This window comes from Macaca nemestrina, chromosome 6 (assembly GCF_043159975.1).
Source record: "Macaca nemestrina isolate mMacNem1 chromosome 6, mMacNem.hap1, whole genome shotgun sequence".
NCBI lineage: Eukaryota > Metazoa > Chordata > Mammalia > Primates > Cercopithecidae > Macaca > Macaca nemestrina.
This window is the reverse complement of record NC_092130.1, coordinates 42,010,833-42,036,914: the sequence shown is the minus strand read 5'-3', so window position 1 is coordinate 42,036,914 and position 26,082 is coordinate 42,010,833. Positions and strand designations below refer to the sequence as shown.

At 43.9% G+C, this 26,082-nt stretch overlaps 1 protein-coding gene across 1 annotated transcript in view; it reads left to right on the top strand.

The window, feature by feature from the left end:
* The window catches only part of LOC105467079 (lysine demethylase 3B), an 86,308-nt gene that overhangs the window by 55,520 nt on the left and 4,706 nt on the right, over positions 1 to 26,082 (top strand). The window contains exons 12-23 of the mRNA XM_071098362.1: positions 7,074 to 7,181; positions 9,677 to 9,804; positions 11,167 to 11,446; positions 12,832 to 13,088; positions 16,530 to 16,796; positions 17,874 to 18,045; positions 19,461 to 19,551; positions 19,675 to 19,805; positions 20,452 to 20,571; positions 22,257 to 22,396; positions 22,680 to 22,856; positions 24,142 to 24,276. Of these exons, the coding sequence (XP_070954463.1) occupies positions 7,074 to 7,181; positions 9,677 to 9,804; positions 11,167 to 11,446; positions 12,832 to 13,088; positions 16,530 to 16,796; positions 17,874 to 18,045; positions 19,461 to 19,551; positions 19,675 to 19,805; positions 20,452 to 20,571; positions 22,257 to 22,396; positions 22,680 to 22,856; positions 24,142 to 24,276 (2,006 nt within the window). The remainder of the gene's footprint in view (positions 1 to 7,073; positions 7,182 to 9,676; positions 9,805 to 11,166; positions 11,447 to 12,831; positions 13,089 to 16,529; positions 16,797 to 17,873; positions 18,046 to 19,460; positions 19,552 to 19,674; positions 19,806 to 20,451; positions 20,572 to 22,256; positions 22,397 to 22,679; positions 22,857 to 24,141; positions 24,277 to 26,082) is intronic.

Here is a 26,082-nt window from a genome sequence, read left to right as displayed (position 1 = left end):
CAAAAAAAAAAAAATAGATCTTTTCCTCTTGGAAGTCCCCTCTCTCTCACTAGAGAGAGATCTGTTTTCCTTTCTTTTTCTTTCTCTTTCTTTTGCCTGTTAAACCTCCACTCCTAAATTCCTCATGTGTGTCCATGTCCAAAATTTTCCTGGCATGAGATGATGAACCTCAGGTATTTACCCCAGACAACATAGCTGCTTCATATTGGGAACCTCGTCCCAGATACCAAGGTACAGCATTCATCAAAATGCAACATCTGGTGGAGGCAAACCAGTGTTACAACCCATCGGAATGGCTAACAGCAATCAAACTCCAAATGGTGCTACAGTCAAAACCACACATGGACATGCCTTTCTTCTGAGGACCCTTAGATCAACCCCAGGAGGAGCCCTACCTGCTGTTCCCCACACAACACCTCTTTTCAGCAGGAAGTAGCCAGAAAGAGCCCTCATCCAGTACCCCCTAATAGCAGTTAGGGTTACCACTCCAGAGGGCGGAATGATACAGGTGTTAAGAAGAAATTACTTAGGGGCCGGGCGCGGTGGCTCAAGCCTGTAATCCCAGCACTTTGGGAGGCCGAAACGGGTGGATCACGAGGTCAGGAGATCGAGACCATCCTAGCTAAACGGTGAAACCCCGTCTCTACTAAAAAATACAAAAAACTAGCCAGGCGAAGTGGCGGGCGCCTGTAGTCCCAGCTACTCGGGAGGCTGAGGCAGGAGAATGGCATGAACCCGGGAGGCGGATCTTGCAGTGAGCTGAGATCCGGCCACTGCACTCCAGCCTGGGCGACAGAGCGAGACTCCGTCTCAAAAAAAAAAAAAAAAAAAAAAGAAAGAAATTACTTAGGCAGATACTGAGGGTACAGAAGTCCTTGGTAAGGTTTTCCATTTAATGAAAAGCAGCCCCAAATTATTTTCTTTCTGACAAAGAGCAGCCTGTAAAATTGAGTTGCAGACAGATGTTAGCAGTTATGAAATCATGTTCAAGATGGGAGCTCCATCTTCCCTTCTCTTTGTCAACCACATGTACAGTAAGGAGCAGACAAGATGGCACCAGCCAAGGGGAAAGTTCATTTGCATAATAAGATTAGGGTGGGGCAGTCAGCCTTCCCCTAATACTATGTAAACATCATACCTGATTGAACCAATCTGTAATCCCTGTGTAAATCAGACACCGCCTCCTCAAGCCTGACTATAAAATCCAGCACATCTTTTCCTCTTGGGAGTCCCCTCTCTCTCACTAGAGAGCTGTTTTCCTTTCTCTTTCTTGTTTTTTGTTTTTGTTTTTGCCTATTAAATCTTTGCTCTTAAACTCCTAAAAAAAAAAAGAGAGAAAGAAAGAAATTGAATTTGCAGTTTCAAAAACCTTTCAACAAAGAAGACTTAAGGTCTAGATGGTGGCCTTACTAGTAAATTACAGCAAACGTTTAAGGAGGAAGTAATACCAACTATGCACACAGTCTTTCAGAAAATTGAAGGAAACACTTACCAGCTTGTTTTATGAAACCAGCATTATACTAACATCAAAACCAAATAAAGACGTGAGAAGCATAGAAAGTTATAACCCCAGTATGAGTTATAAACATAGATGTAAAAATAGATGTAAAAATATTTTTATAAAATTTAAGCAAGTTTGAGTCAAGAGATACATAAAAAGAATAATACATCATGAACAAATGGGGTTCACTTGAAAATCAGTGCAGTCCACTATATTAGTAGACTAAAAAATAACCACATGATCTCAACATATAGCAGAAAAATCGTTTGTCTAAATTATCAAAAACCTAGGCTATGCATTCTCATCAGGTGAAAATTGGCTCTTGCTGGGGACGGAGAATCTAAAATGTTAAAAAATTTTTGTGCCCTTTCAGGGGGCCATAATACATAAACAGATATACAGTATATCTGGTATTAAAATTTCTTGGGTGGAGAGCACAATGACCACAAAACAAAATCTGAAAAGGCTCTTTGGAGAATGATAATGAAATAATGTTTGAAAAACACAACTGTGTATAAGTAGAATATCATATGTAATATGAAAGATTGACTTCTTCCTCTTAGGTTCAGGAACAAAGCAAGGATGTCTGCTTTTGTAACTTCTATTCAGTATTTTACTGGAGTTAGTGGTCAGTATGAAGAAATAAAGGGGAAAAGGAAAACAAAAAAGAGACATACAGATTGGAAAGAGGTAAAATGGTTTTTATTCTCAGACAACATGATCATCTATTTAGAAATCCAGAGATCTACAAAAAAGCTAATTAATGAGTTTTTTTTCAATGTTACAGGATACAAAGTCAACATACAAAGATCAATTATTTTTCTGTATAATAGCAGTGAACAATTAGAAATTGAAATGTAATGGGAGGTTGAAGCAGAAGAATTCCTTGAACCTGGGAGGCGGAAGCTTCAGTGAGCCAAGATCACACCACAGCGTTATTTACAGTAGCATCGTAAAATCATGAAGTGCTTAGGGACAAATTTAGCCAATACCTACAAGACACATACACTGAAGACTACAACATATTACTGAAATTAAAGAATATCTAAATAAGTGAAGAGATATACCATATTTGTGGATCTAAAGATTGAATATGGGCTGCGTGTGGTGGCTCATGTCTAATCCCTAGCACTTTGGGAAGCTGAAGTGGGAGAATCACTTGAGGCCAGGAGTTTGAGACCAGCCTGGGCAACACAGCAAGATCCCATCTCTACAAAAAGAAAAGATAAAGAAAAAAATAATAATAATGAAAAATAGGCCGGGCACCGTGGTTCACTCACGCTTGTAATCCCAGCACTTTGGGAGGCCACCTGAGGTTGGGAGTTTGAGACCGGCCTTACCAACATGGAGAAACCCTGTCTCTACTAAAAATACAAAATTAGTCAGGCATGGTGGCACATGCCTATAATCCCAGCTCCTCGGGAGGCTGAGGCAGGAGAATCGCTTGAACCCAGGAGGCAGAGGTTGCGGTGAGCAGAGATCATGCCATTGCACTCCAGCCTGGGCAACGAGCGAAACTCCGTCTTAAAAAAAAAAGAGGAGAAAAGAAAAATAGAGGATTGAATACTAAGATGTTACTTCTTCTAAATTGATATGTAATTAAATGCAATTCCAAATCAAAGTCTCAGTAGGCCATTTTGTAGAAATTGACAAGATGTTTCTGAAATTTATATGAAATACAGAGGATCTAGAATAACCAAAACAATTTTGAAATAGATTCAAGTTGAAGAACTTGTACTACATTTCAAGAATTAATATTAAAGCTACAGTAATCAAGACACTGTGGTAAGGGAACAGAAAACAATCTAGAAGTAAACCCACACCTACATAATCAACTGTGACAAAGGTGCCAAGGTAGTTCAGTAGGGGAAAGGATAGCCCTTTCATAAATGGTACTGGAACAACTGTATATCCATATTCAAAGAAAAAAAGAGGAACTTCTCCCTTTACCTCCTACCATATACAAAATACTAACTCTTGGTGGACCATAAGCCTAAACATAAAAGCTAAAACTAAAACTTCTAGAAAGAAAGAAAATATTTGTATCCTTTCACTAAACAAATATTTCTTAGAACACAATGCAAATGAAAAACAAATATAAAAGTTTATTTTTTGGCCAGGCACGGTGGCTCAAGCCTGTAATCCCAGCACTTTGGGAGGCCAAGACGGGCGGATCACAAGGTCAGGAGATCGAGACCATCCTGGCTAACACAGTGAAACCCCGTCCCTACTAAAAACAAAAAAAACAGCCGGGCGAGGTGGCGGGCGCCTGTAGTCCCAGCTACTTGGAAGGCTGAGGCAGAAGAATGGTGTAAACCCGGGAGGCAGAGCTTGCAGTGAGCTGAGATCCGGCCACTGCACTCCAGCCCGGGTGGCAGAGCGAGACTCCGTCTCAAAAAAAAAAATAGTTTATTTTTTATTCTTAATTTTTTTTTTTTTTTTTTTTTTTTTTTTTTTTTGGTGAGACAGTCTCACCCTGTCACCCAGGCTGGAGTGCAGTGGTGCAATCTTAGCTCACTGCAGCCTCCACCTCCCAGGATCAAGCGATCCTCCTGCCTCAGCCTCCTGAGCAGTCAGGATTACAGGTGCCCGCCACCACACCCAGCCAATTTTTTTGTATTTTTAGTAGAGATAGGGTTTCACCATGTTGGCCAGGCTGGTCTCAAACTCCTGACCTCGGGTGATCCACCTGCCTCGGCCTCCCAAAGTGCTGGGATTACGGGCACAAGCTGTTGTGCCCAGCCTAATATACAAGTTTAAAACTTTTATCTTTTCAGAAGACACATTAAGGCTGGGCACGGTGGACTCGTGCTTGTAATCCCAGCACTTTGGGAGGCCGAGACAGGTGGATCACCTGAGGTCAGGATTTCAAGACCAGCCTGGCCAACATGATGAAACCCTGTCCCTACTAAAAATACAGAGAATTAGCCGGGCATGGTGGCAGGCACCTGTAATCCCAGCTGCTCGGGAAGCTGCGGCAGGAGGATCACTTCAACCCAGGAGGCAGAGGTTGCGGTGAACCGAGGATGCACCACTGCACTCCAGCTGGGCAAAAGAGTGAGACCCCGTCTCCAAAAAAAAAAAAAAAAGACACATTTAAGAAAATGAAAATAGCCCAGGCACAGTGGCTTATAACCTGTATTCCCAACAGTTACAGAGGCCAAGGCAGTGGGATTGCTTGAGCCCATGAGTTCAGGACCAGCCTAGGCAACATAGGGAGACCTCATCTCTACAAAAAAACATTTAAAAATTAGCGAGACGTGGTGGCTTTCACCTGTGGTCCCAGCTACTCAGGAGGCTGAGGTGGGAGAATTATTTAACCCTGGAAGGTTGAGGCTGCAGTGAGCCATGATTGTGCCATTGCACTCCAGCCTGGGTGACTGAGTGAGACCCTGTCTCCAAAAAGCAAATGAAAAGCTGCTGTGCATAGTGGTGTACACCTATAATCCCAGCTACTTGGGAGGCTGAGACAGAAGGATCGCTAGAGTCCAGCAGGAGTTTGACACCAGCCTGGGCAAACAAGCCCGTTTTTTTGTTATTGTTGTTCTGTTTTGGTTTGGTTTTGTAGAAATGGGGTCTCACTGTGTTGCCCATCCTGGTGTTTAACTCTTATGCTCAAGCAATTCTTCCACATTGGCCTTCCAAAGTGCTACAGGTATGAGCCACCATGCCAGCCCAAGCTAGTTTTAAAAAGGTTTGAACAGATACCTCACCAAAAAAGATAGATCGATGACAGATAAGTACACGGGAAAAATTGTAATTCATTTGGGAAATATAAATTAAAACCATAATGAGAAATCATTATGTCCACTAGAATGGCTAAAATTTTTAAAACTGACAGTATCAGCCGGGCGCAGCAGCTCATACCTGTAATCCCAGCACTTTGGGAGGCCGATGCGGGTGGATCATGAGGTCAGGAGATTGAGACCATCCTGGCTAACATGGTGAAACCCTGTCTCTATGAAAAACACAAAAAATTATCTGGGCATAGTGGCACGTGCCTGTAGTCTCAGCTACTCGAGAGGCGGAGGCAGGAGAATTGCTTGAACCTGGGAGGCGGAGGTTGCAGTGAGCCAAGATCTCGCCACTGCACTCCAGCCTGGGCGACAGATTGAGACTCCATCTCAAAAGAAACAAAACTGGACAGTATCAAGTATTATCAAGGATGTGGAAGAAGTAGACCTCTTAAATATTGCTGGTAGGAATGCAGATTGGTACCATCACTTTGGAAAGCAATAAGATCATTTCTTACAAAGTTATAAAACTAAAATTTACCATATGACCTAGCATCCCACTGCTAGGTATTTACAAGAGAAATGAAAACATTTCCCCAAAAAGACCTGTACATCAATGTTTATATCCGCTTTATTTATTTTTTTGTTTTTTGTTTTTTGTTTTTCAGGCAGTGTCTCTTTGTGTTGCCCAGGCTGGAGTGCAATGGAGCGATCTCTGCTCCCTGCAGCCTCCGCCTCCTAGGCTCAAACAGTTCTCCTACCTCAGTCTCCCAAGTAGCTGGGGCCACAGGCATGCACCACCACACTTGGCTAATTTTTTTTTTTTTTTTTTTTTGTCATGTTGTCCAGGCTGGTCTCAAACTCCTGGGCTCAAGTTCCTGAGCCCACCTCGGCCTCCCAAAGTGCTGGTATTACAGGTGTGAGCCACTGCACCCAGCCGTGTAGCAGCTTTATTTATAATAGCCAAAAATTGGAAACAGTCCAAATGTTCACCAGCTGATGAACAGATAAGTTATGGCACATTCATACCGTGGAATACTACTCAGCTATAAAAAAGAATGAATCACTAATACACACAACAATGTAGGTGACTCAAAAGCATTATGCTAAGTGAAAGAAACCCAACACAAAAACTGCATCCTACATGCTTCCATTTATATGAAATTTTTGAAAAGCAAAACTTTAGTATTATAAAGTTGATCACTGATGGCCAGGGCTTGAGGGAAGAGAACTGACTACAAAAAGCCTGAGAGAACTTTTGTAGATGGAATAGAAAGGTTCTTCGTCATGATTGTGGTAGTTGTTCATTCAGTTTCTCTAAACTCACTGAAGTAAACACTTTAAATTGCTGGATTTATTCTTTATAAATTATACCTTAGGTTGGGCACAGTGACTCATGCCTGTAATCCCAGCACTTTGGGAAGCCAAGGCCAGCCCAGGAACTTGAGCCCAGGAGTTGAAGACCAGCCTGGGTGACATGGCGAAACTCCATCTCTACAAAAAAATACAAACATTAGTTGGGAGTGATGGTGCATTCCTGTAGTCCCAGCTACTCTGCAGGCTAGGGTGGGAGGATGGCTTGAGCCAGGGAGGCGGAGGTTGCAGTGAGCCATGATCAAGCCACTAGACTCCAGCATGGATGATAGAGCCAAACCTTGTCTCAAAAATAAATAAATAAATGAAATCTCAGTAAAGCAGGGGCCTTTTTTTTTTTTTTAATTAGCTGTTATCTCCTTTGGCCATGAGAAAATTGGCCTTTGGGGTTCTGAAACTCCCACTCACTGAGAAGGATCCATTTTTGTGACCCTTATAAGTAAAATCATTCATTTCTGTTTCAGAGACAGAAGAGATGGGTGATGAAGAAGTTTTCTCCTGGTTGAAGTGTGCAAAGGGACAGTCCCACGAACCAGAGAATCTCATGCCCACGCAAATTATTCCTGGCACAGGTAAGGAAATTCCTTTTTTAGATTTGGTGGAAAAAATGTTTTTAGTTGAGATAGCCATACACCATAACATTTTTTGAAATGATTTAGCCTGATTTTTTCTTTTAAGCATCATCATATTTCTCTGAGAATCTGGATGATGATGATGATGATGATGATGATGATGATGATGATGATGGTGATGATTGAAGAGACACCGTCTGCTCTGTCACCCAGGCTGGAGTGCAGTGGTGTGATCATAGCTTACTGCAGCCTTGAACTCCTGGCCTCAAGTGATCCTCCCACCTCAGCCTGTCAAGTAGCTAGGACCACAGGCATGCACCACCACACCTGGCTTATTATTTAATTTAATTTTTTTTTTTTTTCAGAGATAAGGTCCCAATATGTTGCACAGGCTAGTCTTGAACTCCTGGCCTCAAGTGACCCTCCCACCTCAGCCTCCCAAAGTACTGGGAGTATAACCATGAGCCACCGTGCTCAGCCAAATTTGGATCTTTAGATGTGAGTTAGTGTGCATATGGCCACTGCACACTCTGCTCCCCATTACTGATTAGAGGACCTGGTCTTGTTTCCTGATACCATTTCACATTCCTGTGATTGGCTGGACCAGAATGAAAAAGCCAGTGCCTAGGCTTTCAGAAAGACTTCTGGTTTTAGGCTTGTAAAACAGCTAAAATGGTCAGGTGTGGTAGCTCATGCCTGTAATCCCAGCACTTTGGGAGGCCAAGATTGGAGGATCACTTGAAGCCAGGAGTTCAAAACCAGACTGGTCAACATAGGAAGACCCCATCTCATATAATTAAAAAATAAAATAAATCCAGCTGAAGATAATAAGATATCTTGAATCCATGAGGAAAACAGCTTGCTCAGCAGTAGGAATGAATGGTCATGTTTGTGTCACAATCCCAGTTTACTTCAGTGATTCTTCCAGAAGTTCTGTATGCCTAGCTTCTGTACTTCCATTAACATACATGCATTGAAGGTGATGCCTCTGCCAAACTACTGCCTATATTATCCTCCACTTAAGAAAGCTTTGCCATGCCGGGCGCGGTGGCTCACGCCTGTAATCCCAGCACTTTGGGAGGCCGAGGCGGGCGGATCACAAGGTCAGGAGATCGAGACCACGGTGAAACCCCGTTTCTACTAAAAATACAAAAAATTAGCCGGGCGCGGTGGCGGGCGCCTGTAGTCCCAGCTACTCAGGAGGCTGAGGCAGGAGAATGGCGTGAACCCGGGAGGCGGAGCTTGCAGTGAGCCGAGATTGCGCCACGGCACTCCAGCCTGGGCGACAGAGCGAGACTCTGTCTCAAAAAAAAAAAAAAAAAAAAAAAAGAAAGCTTTGCCACAGTCTAGCCACGGTGGCTCACACCTGTAATCCCAGCACTTTGGGAGGTTGAGGCGGGTGAATCACTTGAGGTCAGAAGTTCGAGACCAGCCTGGCCAATGTGGTGACACCCCATCTCTACTAAAAATATAAAATTAGCCAGGCATGGTGGTAGGCGCCTATAATCCCAACTACTGGGGAGACTGAAGCAGGAGAATTGCTTGAACCCAGGAGGCAGAGATTGCAGTGAGCCAAGATCACGCCACTGCACTCCAGCCTAGGTGATACAGTGAGACTGTCTCCAAAAAAAAAAAAAAATTTTTTGGTGGCACGTCCCTCGATCCCTTATACCCCACTGCTTCTAAGCCAAAGGGTTTCTTGAGTGCAATGGTAGGATGCCTGCTCCCTGCAGGTCTAAGTATAGTTAAATATTTACCCATATAAAGTTTACATTGATCTATTAATTAGGTTTTACCTTTTTTTTAAGGTATAACTTACAGTACAGTATACAATTCCAAATGTTTACACTCTGAGGTGGAGTCTCACCCTGTCACCCAGGGTGGAGTACAGTGGCATGATCTCAGCTCACTGCAACCTCTGCCTCCTAGATTCAAGCGATTCTCGTGCCTCAGCCTCCCAAGTAGCTAGAATTACAGGCACGCACCATCATGCCCATCTAATTTTTGTATTTTTGGTAGAGATGGGGTTTCACCATGTTGGCCAGGTTGGCCTCAAACTCCTGAACTTAAAGCAGTTCTTCTGCCTTGGCCTCCCACATGCTGGGATTAGAGGCGTGAGCCACCACAACTGGCCAATATTTACACTCTTGAACACTAAAGAATCAACCCCTGAAGTTTCTCCTGGAGGATACTGTGTTAATGTTTACTAGAAGAGGGAAAGGAGTATAGCTTAGTGCTCAAAAGTAGCAGAACTTTAGGGGTAGTTATACCTGGGCTAAAGTCTTAGTGCTTCTGTTTACCAGCTTTATGTACTTGAGCAAATGACCTAACTTCTCTCAGTCTCAGTTTGATCATCAGAAATTGAAGATAAAAGCAGCTACCTTATTGAAATGTGGTAAGGATTGAGGGAGATAATGTAAAGAACACTCTTAGCAAAATATGTGGCATATACAAGTATTCTGGTGTTATTTTTATTGTTTACCTTTTTTTCCCAGCTCTTTACAATATTGGAGACATGGTACATGCTGCCCGGGGCAAGTGGGGAATTAAAGCAAACTGCCCTTGTATCAGTCGACAGAACAAATCTGTATTGAGACCTGCCGTCACCAATGGGATGTCACAGGTAAACTGGTGTGTGTGGGTATAACTAAGTGAAGCTTAAATTTTTTTGTACCAGGGTATGCCCCCTTTTCAACTCTGTTATGCCAGACTACTGTAGGATTCCTGAGGAATCAGGAGATGGGGAAGCCTTTCTAGAGAGAGGTTAAAGGACTTTACTCAAAGGATTTTAATTACTCCTGATTGGTACAGTCTCTCTTCATTCATCTTTAAACCAGTTCATGGTTGACTGATAGCACAAAGAGATTCTTAGCATCTTGTCAAGATACATACCTTAGGGTCTTTGTATGGGTAAAGAATATAGAAAAGGTTGCTGAGAATACTGCTGGTCTTGAGTCTTACCTGAGAAGGCACATGGTCCCTATCACTGGATTCATCTCGGGTGCAGAAGACAGAAATAGGAAGATTGGCTCACTGAGTTGGGTTCAGAGGCAGTGGTTTTCACATTGCTCTGTCCGTTTTTGTTTTATTTTGTTTTGTTTTGTTTTTTTGAGACAGAGTCTTACTCTGTTGCCCATACTGGAGTACAGTGTCATGATCTCGGCTCACTGCAACCTCTGCCTCCTGGGTTCACGTGATTCTCATGCCTCAGCCTCCCAAGTAGCTGGAACTACAGGCATGCGCCACCATACCCGGGTAGTTTTTGTATTTGTAGTAGAGACAGGGTTTCACCGTGTTGCTCAGGCTGGTTTCGAACTCCTGGTATCAAGTGATCCACCCACCTTGGACTCCCAAGATTCTGGGATTATAGGCACGAGCCACCGCACCCGGCCTGGTTTTCTTTTCAGACACCCACAACCAACTGCTTACATTCCATGGCCTTTCTGGCAACACTGCTACAACATATCGTTGATGATAAGAGGCACAGGGATTAATGCTGAGGGGTCTTGAGATATATTTTCAGTAGAGTTGACTATATAGAGTATGCAAATATGCAAATACTCTAGATAGAGCAAATTATTTGGAAAAATCAATGAGTAATAAACATTTATTTAGCATTTATGTGTGTCAGAGTTATGCTAAGCCCTTTGCATATACTATTTTATGTAATCCTAAGAACAGCACCACGAGGTCATTTAAATTACCAATTCGCCATTGCAGAAATTGTGTCTGGCGTGCTAACTCTTTATTTTAGATTAGAAACTTCAAGCCTCATTCACTGATCTTTCCACAGAACCTAGCCTGGTTTCTGGCATGTTGTAGGACTCAATAAATATATGTTGAATTAAAGAATGTATGCAGTGCCAGTTTACAGGACAGATTATTCTTCCCAGGCCTATTTAGTATGTGAAGCCATTACTAGTTGTGTTGTATTTTTTTCTACCCAAGGACAGCACACCAGTCATGTTGGCCTTCTGTGTTTCAGCTTCCTAGCATAAACCCTAGTGCCTCTTCTGGAAACGAAACTACCTTCTCAGGCGGAGGAGGACCGGCACCAATAACAACTCCAGAGCCGGACCATGTTCCCAAAGCCGACAGCACTGACATCAGATCTGAAGAGCCTCTGAAAACAGACAGTTCGGCATCAAATAGCAATAGTGAACTGAAAGCCATCAGGCCTCCTTGTCCTGACACGGCCCCACCTTCCTCCGCCCTGCACTGGTTGGCAGATTTAGCAACTCAGAAGGCTAAAGAAGAAACAAAAGGTGAGATGCAGACAAACCTCTGTTCTGCCTGTGGTAGAAGTCATGAATTTTTTCCAGGATTCTTTGAACTCACACATTATCATGCACATTTATGAAACGTGCTGCTTGCTTTCTCTGGCTAATCACATAAAAATGAGGGACTGCGGCCGGGCGCGGTGGCTCAAGCCTGTAATCCCAGCACTTTGGGAGGCCGAGACGGGCGGATCACGAGGTTAGGAGATCGAGACCATCCTGGCTAATACGGTGAAACCCCATCTCTACTAAAAAATACAAAAAAATAGCCGGGCGAGGTGGCGGGCGCCTGTAGTCCCAGCTACTCGGGAGGCTGAGGCAGGAGAATGGCGCAAACCCGGGAGGCGGAGCTTGCAGTGAGCTGAGATCCGGCCACTGCACTCCAGCCTGGGTGACAAAGCGAGACTCTGTCTCAACAAAAAAAAATGAGGGACTGCCTTTCAACTTCTTTCTAGAAGTGGAACTTCTCTAAAAAGGCAGATTCCTGGGCCCTACCCTGGATCTCCTTAGTCAGAATTTATACAAGGGGTTTTTTGTTTGTTTGTTTGTTTGTTTTGTTTTGAGACGGAGTTTCACTCTTGTTGCCTGGAGTTCAGGCTGGAGTGCAATGGCGCGATCTTGGCTCACTGCAACCTCCGCCTCCTGGGTTCAAGTGATTCTCCCGCCTCAGCCTCCCAAGTAGCTGGGATTACAGGGATGCACCACCACGCCCAGCTAATTTTTTTGTATTTTCAGTAGAGACGAGGTTTCTCCATGTTGGTCAGGCTGGTCTCAAACTCCCGACCTCAGGTGATCCACCTGCCTTGGCCTCCCAAACTGCTGGGATTACAGGCGTGAGCCACCATGCCCAGCCATATACAATACTTTTAACAAGCTTCTCAGATGGTTCTGTTATACAGCCAGGGTTGAGAGCTAGACTTAGAGCAGAAGTTTTCAGCTGGGCACAAGAATCAGCTGGGGAATGGTTAAAAATGCAGATTCCTGTGTCCCACCCAGAACTATGAAATCAGAATCTCTGAGGGTAACAATCTCCATTTTTAACAGGCACTCCAAGTGACTTCAGTACAGGTATTCTGGAGATACACGTTAAACACTATCTTAGAAAGTGAGGGAGATGGAAGATGGATGACAACAAAAGGGAGTTTGAAATTCAGATCTGGTAAAGAAGTAGTAGGAGAGCTTCTCCTTGGCTGTGAGACCTCCTATAATTCTAGCTTGTAAGGCTTGACCCAAACAAACCATACACAGTTTGGGGGGGTGCAGGGGAAGGGAGACAATCTTTCCTCCTTCCCATGTGACTGATTTTCAGGGGTCAGTTGTGTGCTGAGTATTCCTTTTCGTACCTAATGCTATTCCCGCTTATGTTCTTACAGAAGCAGGGTCCCTGAGGTCGGTGCTCAATAAAGAGTCTCATTCGCCCTTTGGGCTGGACTCGTTCAACTCCACTGCAAAGGTCTCTCCGTTGACTCCAAAGCTTTTTAACAGTCTGTTGCTGGGTCCCACTGCCTCCAACAACAAAACCGAAGGGTCTAGCCTTCGAGACCTCCTTCACTCCGGGCCTGGAAAACTTCCTCAAACCCCCTTGGACACAGGCATACCCTTTCCCCCGGTCTTCTCTACATCCTCAGCAGTAAGTGTCCGCTCTGCAACTCTAGCCTTTGCAGCTTTTCCATGAAAGAACCATCAGAGATCAGATAATTGGGTTAGAGGGTACATGGGTGATTTGTGGTCTCTACATTGTCAAGTTGACAAGGTCTCTCTTTAAAGTTTTGGGAATGTTTGAGATCTTTTTAAGTAGTGAACTTTTTGTACCATGTTAGGAAGTCTGTAAAAATTGAGATTTTGAAATTTTTCAGTCATCAGCAGAAAAGTTAATACACTGATTACTTGTTTTTCTTGATAATAACAGGCATTAATTTTTTTTTTAACCTGGACAGTACATTTTTATTGTATTCTTGGATATCTAATAGATGTCTCAAACCTTTAATGCATCTAAGCCTGAACTCCTGAACATCTAAGCCTGACCATAAGCCTGCTTCTCCTTAGTTTTCCCCTACTGGTTGGTGACATCTCTGTCCTTCTGATTGCTTGCACCAGAAATCTTAGAATCATTTGGGCCTCGCCTGTCTTACCTTTCATATCTAATTTGTTAGCAAATCCTTTCAAATTTGATCTTTAAACTATATTCAGAATCCACTCATTTTTCATCAGCTCTATTGCTTCCTCTCTGTTCTGAGCCAACATCTTGCCTAAGTTTTTGCAATAAATTCCTTATAGGTCCCCTTGTTTCTGCCCTTTACAATCTACAGTGTATTTTCAACACAGTAGCTAGAATGGTTCTTTTAAAATATAAGTCATCCCATGGGAGACTTTTTATTAAGAAATAAAAATTAGGCCGGGCGCGGTGGCTCAAGCCTGTAATCGCAGCACTTTGGGAGGCCGAGACGGGCGGATCACGAGGTCAGGAGATCGAGACCATCCTGGCTAACACGGTGAAACCCCGTCTCTACTGAAAAAAATACAAAAAACTAGCCGGGCGAGGTGGCGGGCGCCTGTAGTCCCAGCTACTCGGGAGGCTGAGGCAGGAGAATGGCGTAAACCCGGGAGGCGGAGCTTGCAGTGAGCTGAGATCCGGCCACTGCACTCCAGCCTGGGCGATAGAGCGAGACTCCGTCTCAAAAAAAAAAAAAAAAAAAGAAATAAAAATTAAAAAAGAAATGAAATGGAGAAAAATAATAAAATATAAGTCAGATCATATCACCTCTGCCTGAAATCCTTCAAGGGCTTCCTTTTTCTCTCATAAGATGAACAGAGTTGTTATAGTGCTTACACATGAGTAGAGTCACGCACCTGGACTCTGAGGCCATAGCCCTATCTGTTCATCTTCCTCTTACCTTTCTGACTTCAACTACCACTCTCTGTCCTGTTCACTCCACTCCAGCCACACCCACCTTCTTTGAACATGGCCAGGCATGCTCCCTCTTCAGGGCCTTTGCTCTTGTTATTTCCTCCACCTAGAATTTCTTTCCCATGTAACCACCTCACTTGCTTCATTATCAGCTCCCTCACCTAACTCCTGAAATGTTACCCTCAGTAACCCTTTCTTCATATATCACCCTTCTGCACATACCTATTTTCACTTCTTTGTTTTTTTATAGCACTCATTATCATCTGACCTATTACATGTTTGATTTTCTGTCTCTTGCCTCTCCTAAAGGCATTTTTGACTATTCTGTAGTATATCCCCAGTGCCATGGTGTTTGATCCAGTCATGTTTAGTAAGCATTTATTGAATGAATTAATTAACAAGGTACAATATCTGAAAGATAGAAAAGAGGCTGGGCACGGTGTCTCACACCTATAATCCCAGCACTTTGGGAGGCCGAGGTGGACAGATCACTTGAGGTCAGGAGTTCAAGACTAACCTGACCAATGTGGTGAAATCCTGTCTCTACTGAAAAACTACAAAAATTAGCCAGGCATGATTGCACATGCTTGTAATCCCAGCTACTCGGGAGGCTGAGGCAGGAGAATCGCCTGAACCTGGGAGGTGGAAGTTGCAGTGAGCCAAGATCGCACCACTGCACTCCAGCCTAGGCGACAGAGGGAGATCCATCTCAAAAAAATAAATAAATAAATAAAATAAAAAAGGTTTCGAGTGAAAAGTTTCCTTTGCACCCTTGCCTCCCAGCCACCTGTTTCCCTTTCTAGAAGTCTCCAGTGTTTCTCGAGATATGATAATTCGTATGTATGTTTTTCCCCTTTCATACAAATGTTCTACACCTTGCTTTTCTGATTTTTAGTTTATATGTCCTGCAGATCATTTCAAGTGAATACATAAACATGTTTCTTATTTTGTTTTATGACTAATGCCTGAAACGTGATGAATTGTGGGTGACTGAGCCCTCTATACAATTTGGGTTATTTGTTTCTCTTTTGGATAAGTAACTGTTTTTTGTTTTGTTTTGTTTTTTTGAGACACAGTCTCACTCTGTTGCCCAAGCTGGAGTGCTGTGGCATGATCTCAGCTCACTGCAACCTCTGCCTCTCAGGTTCAAGCAATTCTCCTGCCTTAGCCTCCCTCCCAAGCGAGTAGCTAGGACTACAGGCACGTGCCACCACACCGGGCTAATTTTTGTATTTTTAGTAGAGATAGGGTTTCATCATGTTGGCCAGGCTGGTCTCGAACTCCTGACCTCAGGTAATCCACCCGCCTTGGCCTCCCAAAGTGCTGGGATTAACAGGCGTGAGCCACCATGCCTGGCCTGGATAAGTAACTTTTTAAAAGCAAACAAAACAATTACTTTGGGTACTGTTTCATGTATACTTGCTCATTATACCACCAGTTCTTTTTCTAATTCTTCCATGATGTTACATAATTATACATACTTTATAGAGATAGGGATTAGTAATACTGTAAGCATAGGATTATCCAGTTTATAAAAGCTTCCCCACCTTCAGTTCTGTGACCTTAGGTATGTCACTTTCATCTCTGGGCCTGAGCTTTCCCATCAACTGAAACAGGTGAGTGATTCTCAGTGGGATAGTAGTGAGGAAAAAATGGAGAGTAGGAGACTGCTTTCAGAATGTACAGTTACTCTTGGACACTCTGCTACACCCATCATTGAGGTACTCCCTGGTAGAAAATCACTGCCTTGATAAGTCACTTCAGTTACTGAATTGAAGTATTGTATCCCTTGGGCATGCTGGTTAGGAAAAATTTAGAACCCTCAAACTAAGTGACCTTATTCTACTCAGTTACAGCATTTGATGATCCCTGTAGTCTGCATGCATATGTGCTTTGTATACTGAATGGCTGATGCCAAAGGTATTTCTTAGGTCTCAGATCTCTCGAGGCAGAAGGGATCTGTTATACTTTTCTTTCCTAAATGTTAAGGTAAAATATGAAGGATAAAAGAATTTAAGGTGTTGACTTATTATCCCCCTTCCAGTTGTAAAAGACATTTTAATAACTTTTGTAGAATTTAATCAGATAGGTCAGAACTCCTTGTGAATACAATTGTGAGACAGTTTTTTGAATGCCGTTACCTGATGGATTTGTGTCTGACAGGGAGTGAAGAGCAAGGCCAGCCTACCCAACTTTCTTGACCACATCATTGCCTCAGTGGTAGAAAATAAGAAAACCTCAGATGCTTCAAAGCGGGCCTGCAACTTGACTGATACCCAGAAGGAAGTGAAGGAGATGGTGATGGGGTTAAATGTGCTAGATCCCCATACTTCTCACTCCTGGCTTTGTGATGGGAGGCTTCTGTGTCTCCATGATCCCAGCAACAAAAACAACTGGAAGATCTTCCGGGAGTGTTGGAAGCAAGGTCAGGTAAGCAAGAATAAGTCGTTCCAAGGGCCAACTATCTGCCTGCCTACCACAGCCACCTGGACAATTCCAGGTCTCTCTTTTTGCCAGGGAGATTTAGACATAGTTAGGTTATTGTAATAGCCTTGCAACTTCGAGTTGTTTTGGGTTTTTAAAAGCAAGGAGATGGTCAGGCACAGTGGCTCACACCTGTAATCTCAGCACTTTGGGAGGCCAAGGCAGGCACATCATCTGAGGTCAGGAGTTCAAGACTAGCTTGGCCAACATAGTGAAATCCTGTCTCTACTAAAAATATAAAAAAGAACTAGCTGGGCATGGTGGTGGGCGCCTGTAATCCCAGCTGCTTGGGAGGGTGAGGCAGGAGAATCACTTTACCTGGGAGGCAGAGGGTGCAGTGAGCCAAGATCATGCCACTACATTCCAGCCTGGACGACAGAGCAAGATTCCACCTCAAAAATAAATAATAAATAAATAAAAGCAAGGAGATTACTAAAAACGCACTTTGCATCCTCTTGTTTCTAAGCTATATAGTTCTGTGTTCTTAAAAAGGCAGTCGAAATGTCTGTTAGGTGGTGATCTGGCATTGATGACACCTTTAGAGAAGTGTGATTTTAAGATGGGGCAGAGGAGGGGTTGGAGGTAGGTAGTACTTTTCTAGGTAAATGTTTTGAGGCCACACAAGTTTTTTGATAGTGTGATAACACTCCCAACTTTAAAAACTTGAGCAGGTGCTTGAGGAAGAGGAGCTCATGGCATCGTCATTTTCAATATGAGGAAGTGTTCACAAAGTACAAAGTTGCACTTGTCAGCTTTTTGTCCTCTCACCTCAAAACAGTGGTAGGTATTAGGGCAACAAAAGTGATTTCCCCAGGGTGAGAACTAAGCATAATGATGGAGTAGAAGCATTTCCTTTCACTTTAGTTGACATGTGGAAATCCATGGATTATACAACTGGGAAAGAACAGTAGAGCTTCCTGGAGAAGAGGAGGCCCTCCTCAGGAAACCCTCCTATTCTGTCTCAGCCCTAAAGCTGGAAGTTTTTCCTGGATTGCTCTGATTGGGATATTTTTGTTTCCACAGCCAGTGCTGGTTTCGGGGGTACATAAAAAGCTCAAGTCTGAGCTCTGGAAGCCAGAAGCCTTTAGCCAGGAATTTGGAGACCAGGATGTAGACTTGGTGAACTGCAGGAACTGTGCTATAATTTCCGATGTGAAAGTTCGGGATTTCTGGGATGGTTTTGAGATCATATGCAGTAAGTAGCTTTCATATCTAGTTCAGTAATAGCAGACTGGAAAATAAGCATCTATATGCCCAGCTCTGCCCTTGAATAATAAATTATATTCTGGGGCATAATAGGGGCTTGAAAAAATTAATTAATTAAAAATTAAAAACAGGCCGGGCACGGTGGCTCAAGCCTGTAATCCCAGCACTTTGGGAGGCCGAGACGGGCGGATCACGAGGTCAGGAGATCGAGACCATCCTGGCTAATACGGTGAAACCCCATCTCTACTAAAAAATACAAAAAACTAGCCGGGCAAGGTGACGGGCGCCTGTAGTCCCAGCTACTCGGGAGGCTGAGGCAGGAGAATGGCATGAACCCGGGAGGCAGAGCTTGCAGTGAGCTGAGATCCGGCCACTGCACTCCAGCCTGGGCGACAGAGCAAGACTCCGTCTCAAAAAATAAAATAAAATTAAATTAAATTAAAAACAGACAGCCGGGCATGGTCACTCGCTCCTTTAATTTCAGTCCTTTCGGAGGCTGAGGCATGGATCACTTGGGGGTCAGGAGTTCAAGACCAGCCTGGCCAACTTAGCGAAACGCTGTCTCTACTAAAAATACAAAAATTAGCCGGGCATGGTGTGTGCCTATAAACCCAGCTACTCAGGAAGCTGAGGCAGGAGAATCACTTGAACCCAGGAGGCAGAGGTTGCAATGAGCCAAGGTGGCACCACTGCACTCCAGCCTGGGTGATGGAGTGAGACTCTGTCTCAAAAATAAATAAATAAATAAATAAATCCAAATTATACCCACTTGGTAGGGGAACATTCTGCCCTGGTACCAACTCTGTAGCTTACATGGCAATCGCATGACTCTCAGAGCATGCCTGGACTTAATCATGTGATTCCATGAGCTGTGCAGAGCACTTTACTCTGAGAAAGGGGGATAGAATCCCTGTAAGATGGAAAAATAAGACACACACTGAAGTAGTGAGTGAGGAAAACAAAGCCCACCTAGTCCATTATAGGGGTTTACAAGTCTGAAATAAAAGGTTAGTCTCCTAGGCCGGGCACAGTGCCTTATGCCTGTAATCCCAGCACTTTGGGAGGCCAAGGCAGGCGGATCATCTGAGGTCAGGAGTTCGAGACCAGCCTGGCCAACATGGCAAAACCCCGTCTCTACTAAAAATACAAAAATTAACTGGGCGTGGTGGTGGTCGCCTGTAATCCCAGCTTCTCAGGAGGCTGAGGCAGGGAGAATCGCTTGAAACCAGGAGGCGGAGGTTGCAGTGAGCCAAGATTGTGCCACTGTACTCCAGCCCGGGTGACAGAGCAAGACTGTCTCAAAAAACAAAAAAAAGAGGTTAGTCTCCTAAAACTTAGTCACTGTTGAAAATCGGACACCAGCCAAACCAGCAGATGTTTTTGGGAGTACTCTCTGTCTTCCAGAACGACTACGGTCAGAAGATGGGCAGCCAATGGTGCTCAAACTCAAGGACTGGCCTCCTGGGGAAGATTTTCGAGACATGATGCCAACCAGGTTAGTGACCTGTGGTGGTGTCATCTTCAGAAGCCATCACAGAGTAGTCACAGAAAAGTGAACTTTGTCTATTGGCTTTCTTCCCCTATAACAAGCTAAGTCATCTTTCCTGCACTTTTATAGGTTTGAAGATCTGATGGAGAACCTTCCTCTGCCAGAATATACCAAACGAGATGGCAGGCTCAATCTGGCCTCTAGGCTACCTAGCTACTTTGTAAGGCCTGATCTGGGTCCCAAGATGTACAACGCCTATGGTATGAGGGAGAGGCTAAAATTGCTCTTTTGGGGGACTGTTGTTCTTATTTCAACTATAGAGGGAGATCTGTGGTCAATGTCAGGTATAGAGATGATTGCAGGCAAGTGCTAGAGAAGTGAATAGCATCCAAGATAGTCTTGAATATGTTTACTTTTGTCATACTGGTTTTCATAACATCCATGTGTGCCCAAACCATAAACTTACATGTCTCCAGTAGTGAGGAAGTTTCATGTCAAAAACTCTACCTAAGGAGCCATATTCTTGAGTCTAAGAGACTTGACAAAATAATAATGAAGAGGTCTGGGTGCCATGCTACCCAGCCAGTGCTTTGTGAAGGCCAGTGATGACCTAAATCACAGTGAAAGCTCAGCTTTATCTGAATACGCCTAATGCCCGTATCTGTTTTGTTTTTCATGGAGAGATCGTTTTTTGGAGGTAGATTTGTTCTGTGGCCAGCGTCAAGGAGAAATCAGTCTTAAAACAGTATAAAAAAGATGAAAGTGATTTCTTCATAAACAAATAGACTTCACTCTCCTAATTTTACTCATTTAAGAACACCCTTGAGCATGTTTTCAGATGTAGCGTTGATGTGGATTCTTCCAAATATTGGCCCTTCACCTTGCATATTTTTCTTTCTCCTTCAGGGTTGATAACAGCAGAAGATAGAAGAGTTGGTACAACAAATCTTCATTTAGATGTGTCTGATGCTGTTAATGTGATGGTGTATGTTGGGATTCCCATCGGGGAGGGTGCTCATGATGAAGGTATGCTTTCTAGAATCTGCTGCTTCAGGATGGTGAGGCTTTGTCTTGGGAATACAGTGTTGGGTGTTTTCATTCTTAGGGCCAGTGGCTTTTCCTCTTTCCTTTTTCTTTTTTCTTTTTTTTTTTTTTGGAGGCTGAGTCTCGCCTCACTCTATCCCCCAGGCTAGAGAGCAATGGCGCAATCTTGGCTCACTGCAACCTCCACTGCCTCCCGGGTTCAAGCAGTTCTCCTGCGTCAGCCTCCTGGGATTACAAGCGCCTGCCACCACACCCGGCTAATTTTTGTATTTTTAGTATGGATGGGTTTTGCCATGTTGGCCGGGCTGGTCTCAAACTCCTGACCTCAGGTTATCTGCCTGCCTAAAGTGCTGGGATTACAGGCGTCAGCCACTGCACCTGGCTTCTTTTTTCTTTTCTTATTCCCCTAGTGGCTTTTTCTTGTTTCTTCCAGGCCTAATGGGAAGTGGCCCAGTGGATGTTGCTAGGTAAAGGGGGAGGTTCTAGTAGAGAAGAATACCACTTTGCATATCTTTGACTAGAGTCTCTTTCTAGAAATGCTACCCTTTTCTACTTTGTAGCCTCACAAAGAGAAATGAAGGTCAGCTGTGGAGTGACAGATGATAAAGCCAGGACCTTCATAAAAATGAAGCACAAAAGTGATATTTTGCTGCATTTATAATTCCTGCCATCTTAGTGTTAAAATTAATACATGTTCATTATGGAAATTTCGAAAAAAGGGATACTTTTTTAAAAGAAAATAAGTAACTCAAAATCTCAAGGTTCAGGGATAATTTCTTTGTTTTTTTGTTTTTTTTTTTTTTTTTTTTTGAGATAGAGTCTCACTATGTTGCTCAGACTGGCTTCAAACTCCTGGGCTCCAGCATTCCTCCCACCTCAGCCTCCCAAGTAACTGGGCCTACAGGCAAGGCCACTGTGCCTGGCTTTACATTTGCTTTTTTTTTCTCTTCTTTTCTTTTTTCTGCAACCTCCGCCTCCTGGGTTCAAGCAATTCTCAGGCCTCAGCCTCCCAAGTAGCTGGGATTACAGGCATGTGCCACCACACTCGGCTAATTTTTGTATTCTTAGTAGAGATGGGGTTTCACCATGTTGGCCACGCTGGACTCAACTCCCAACCTCAGGTGATCCACCCACCTCAGCCTCTCAAAGTGCTGGGATTATAGACATGAGCCACCATGCCCAGCCTACATTTGCCTTGGATTCTGCACACCTGCAACATTCATGATGGTGTTTTTTAGGTCATTATAATAGACAAGCATTAGAAGCCAACCCTCTTCACTTGCCAGTGATGCTTTATGCTCTGTGGACTTCAATTCAGAATCCTAGTGTTTGAAGGGGTCTTGAGAACATATATAGACTCCATATACTTGTAGCGGAAAATAACCTGCAAGTTAAACATAAGATATGGCTACACAGTTTAAGCAAAAAGTATGTGTTAAGGGGAAATTATACCTCCAAAAATGCTGAATCTCTAATAAGGAAGGTTTAATGTTGTTCTGTGTGTAGGGAGCTTAGACCGGTATGAATTTTGGTTCTTTGATTCTGCATTACATTATTCCAGAGATGGAGAAGAGTAAAAACTCAGTTTGTTTGAACTGGACATTTCGTTTCACTCAGTGGTACTGAAATGTCTGACTACATTGAAAATGTCATTTTGCCCTTTTCAGAGGTACTCAAGACAATTGACGAGGGAGATGCTGATGAGGTGACAAAGCAGAGGATTCATGATGGAAAAGAGAAGCCAGGTGCTTTATGGCACATCTATGCAGCCAAGGATGCAGAGAAGATCCGGGAGCTGCTCCGAAAGGTATGTGCCTGGGTGGGCTGTGCTCCCAGCTCACATATCAAGGGTCTGGATGCTGAGACACCCTATCTAGGGTTTCTCATGTAGAGTCCCTTGGCATTAAAGACGTGTTGGCCATGGTATCTCTGGTGGCAAAGCCCAAAGGCCTGAATCCATACCTAGAGGATGTTGACTAGAATAAAGTTTTGCCATCCCCACCCCATCTTAGGACATTGCTACAGCAAGTTGGATTTATACTGTCAATAATGTTTAATTTTCCCATCTTTGGATTTGATTGTGGCTTCAGGTTGGAGAAGAACAAGGCCAAGAGAACCCCCCTGATCATGACCCAATTCATGACCAAAGTTGGTACCTGGACCAGACCCTCCGTAAGCGACTCTACGAGGAGTATGGTGTGCAAGGCTGGGCTATCGTGCAGTTCCTAGGTGATGCTGTTTTCATACCTGCTGGAGCCCCACACCAGGTGGGTTCCTGCTTGGGGGTTGGGCTGGACAGTTCCATGGGCTTCTTATTTCTGTCTTTCTTGCTAATCTACCAAGAGATTTAAGTAGCTAGATCAGACTGATTTCTCTTATGCTGCAATTTATTTTATGCTTTTATTTTCTTCCTTGTAACGTTAAGGCTCATTTAAAAATTTTTAAACAGGGCTGGGCACAGTGGCTCACGCCCGTAATCCCAGCACTTTGGGAGGCCGAGGCAGGCAGATCACCTGAGGTCGGGAGTTCAAGACCAGCCTGACCAACATGGTGAAACCCCATCTCTACTAAAAATACAAAATTAGCCAGGCGTGGTGGCACATGCCTATAATCCCAGCTACTCAGGAGGCTGAGGCAGGAGAATCACTTGAACCCAGGAGGTGGAGGTTGCAGTGAGCCAAGATCGCGCCATTGCACTCCAGCCTGGGCAACAAGAGCAAAACTCGGTCTCAAAAAAAAAAAAAAATTTAAAACAATGCAAGCTATTAAAGAAAAAGTGGGCCGGGCGCGGTGGCTCAAGCCTGTAATCCCAGCACTTTGGGAGGCCGAGACGGGCGGATCACAAGGTCAGGAGATCGAGACCATCCTGGCTAACACGGCGAAACCCCGTCTCTACTAAAAACACAAAAAATTAGCCGGGCGAGGTGGCGGCGCCTGTGGTCCCAGCTACTCGGGAGGCTGAGGCAGGAGAATGGCGGGAACCCGGGAGGCGGAGCTTGCAGTGAGCTGAGATCTGGCCACTGCACTCCAGCCTGGGCGACAGAGCGAGACTCCGTCTCAAAAAAAAAAAAGAAAAAGTGACAAGTCCTAGCTCAGCTACTTGTAGCATACTCTTCTTATCAATCCCCTTATCCTACTTTCCCAATCTAGTTGCTTTCCTCAGAGGTAGCCTACTGTTAACAGTTGGTGTATATTTTTCCAGAGCATTTTCTGTGCAAATACTAATGTTTTTATGTATTTTTTTTTCCTTTTTTTTTTTTTTTGTGGTAGAGACTGGGTTTCACCATGTTGCCTAGGCTGGTCTTGAACTCCTGAGCTCAAGCAATCAACCTGCCTCGGCCTCCCAAAGTGCTGGGATTACAGGCATGAGCCATTGCACCTGGCCATTGTTTTTATTTATACATTTGCACTTACAGCTTTTCTGTGTTGTTATAAAAATAGAAATATTATACATATTTCTTAAGGTTTTTTTTAACTATATCATGGACGTTTTCCATATATTATTGAATCTCTAATGTCTGATATTTACCCTCTGCACTTTGCCCCTCGCAGGTTCACAATCTATACAGTTGCATAAAAGTAGCAGAAGACTTTGTATCTCCAGAACATGTAAAGCACTGTTTCCGCCTGACTCAGGAATTCAGGCATCTCTCTAACACTCATACAAATCATGAGGATAAACTGCAGGTAAATAACTCCTCCTCCTACCCCACTCTGTCTTCTCATTGCAAACTCATATACATTACACAGAAAGCACATTCTCCTTTCTGAGGGTATTCTCCGAAGATCTAATTGTGGAGGAGAAATGATGCAGGGAAGAAGTTTGGGGATATGGAGTCATTTTAGGACGCATTTAATTGTTTTTTAAAGTTTTTCTTCTTTTTTACAAAAATTAGCTGGGCATGATGGGTCATGCCTGTAGTCCCAGCTACTCAGGAAACTGAGGCAGGAGAATTATTTGAACTGGGAGGCGGAGGTTGCAGTGAGCCGAAATCATGCCACTGCACTCCAACCTGGGTGACAGCAAAACAAAAAAAAAAAAAAAAGATTTTCTTCTTTTTAATAGAATGGGGTCTATGTTGCCCAGGCTGGTCTCAAACTACTGGGCTCAAGATAGCCTCTCACCTCAGCCTCACAAAGTACTGGGAATACAGGTGTGAGCCACTGCTTAACGTAACCATTTCTGTTGTGACAGTCCTCATTTCTCTCCCCTTCAGAGTTACAGTATTACTAGTGTTAGTAACTAACTAGACAGACCTCCCCAAAAGGTGGGAAAGGCACTATGGCAGTGTGTTCTAAGCATGTTTTTGAGAATAAATGTTGCGCCGAAGCTGCTTCTCATAGCAGATTTCTATACAGCTCAATTTCTTAGAGCTCTGCTAGGGATTACATTTCATGTCCCTAAGAACTGTATCCCCTTGTAGAGCAGAGCTGAACAATCAGATTAGGTTTCCTCTGCTCTTGAAATGGATTGGAATTTTAAGGCAGAATTTCATCATTAATACATTTAGATAGTTTAGTTGCATAAAAAGAACAAAGAGAACCGGGCACGGTGGCTCATGCCTGTAATTCCAACACTTTGGGAGGCCAAGGTGGGTGGATCACGAGGTCAGGTGATCGAGATCATCCTGGCTAATATGTTGATACCCCATCTCTACTAAAAATACAAAAAATTAGCCGGGCCTGGTGGCACACACCTGTAGTCCTAGCTACTCGGGAGGCTGAGACAGGACGCTAGAACCTGGGAGGCAGAGGTTGCAGTGAGCTGAGATCACACCACTGCACTCCAGCCTGGGTGACAGAACGAGACACCGTCTCAAAAAAGAATAAGGGGCCGGGCGCAGTGGCTCAAGCCTGTAATCCTAGCACTTTGGGAGGCCGAGATGGGCGGATCTCAAGGTCAGGAGATCGAGACCATCCTGTCTAACCTGGTGAAACCCCGTCTCTACTAAAAAATACAAAAAACTAGCCGGGCAAGGTGGCAGGCGCCTGTAGTCTCAGCTACTCGGGAGGCTGAGGCAGGAGAATGGCGTGAACCCAAAAGGCGGAGCTTGCAGTGAGCTGAGATCCAGCCACTGCACTCCAGCCTGGGCGACAGAGCGAGACTCTGTCTCAAAAAAAAAAAAAAAAAAAAAAATAAGGAAGCAAAGTTCTCTAGGCTTTCACTGTGGCCTCTTTTTTTCTGGCATGCCTGTGGCTCAAGTGTATTTTCTTTGGTTGTTGATAGATCAGATTGAAGAGGTTTTTCTTTCTTTCTTTCTTTCTTTTTTTTTTTTTTAAGACAGAGTCTCTCTCTGTTGCCCAGGCTGGAGTGCAGTGGCATGATCTCGGCTCACTGCCAGCTCCGCCTCCCAGGTTCACGCCATTCTCCTGCCTCAGCCTCCCAAGTAGCTGGGACTACAGGCGTCTGCCACCATGCCTGGCTATTTTTTTGTATTTTTAGTAGAGATGGGGTTTCACTGTGTTAGCCAGGATGGTCTTGATTGCTTGACC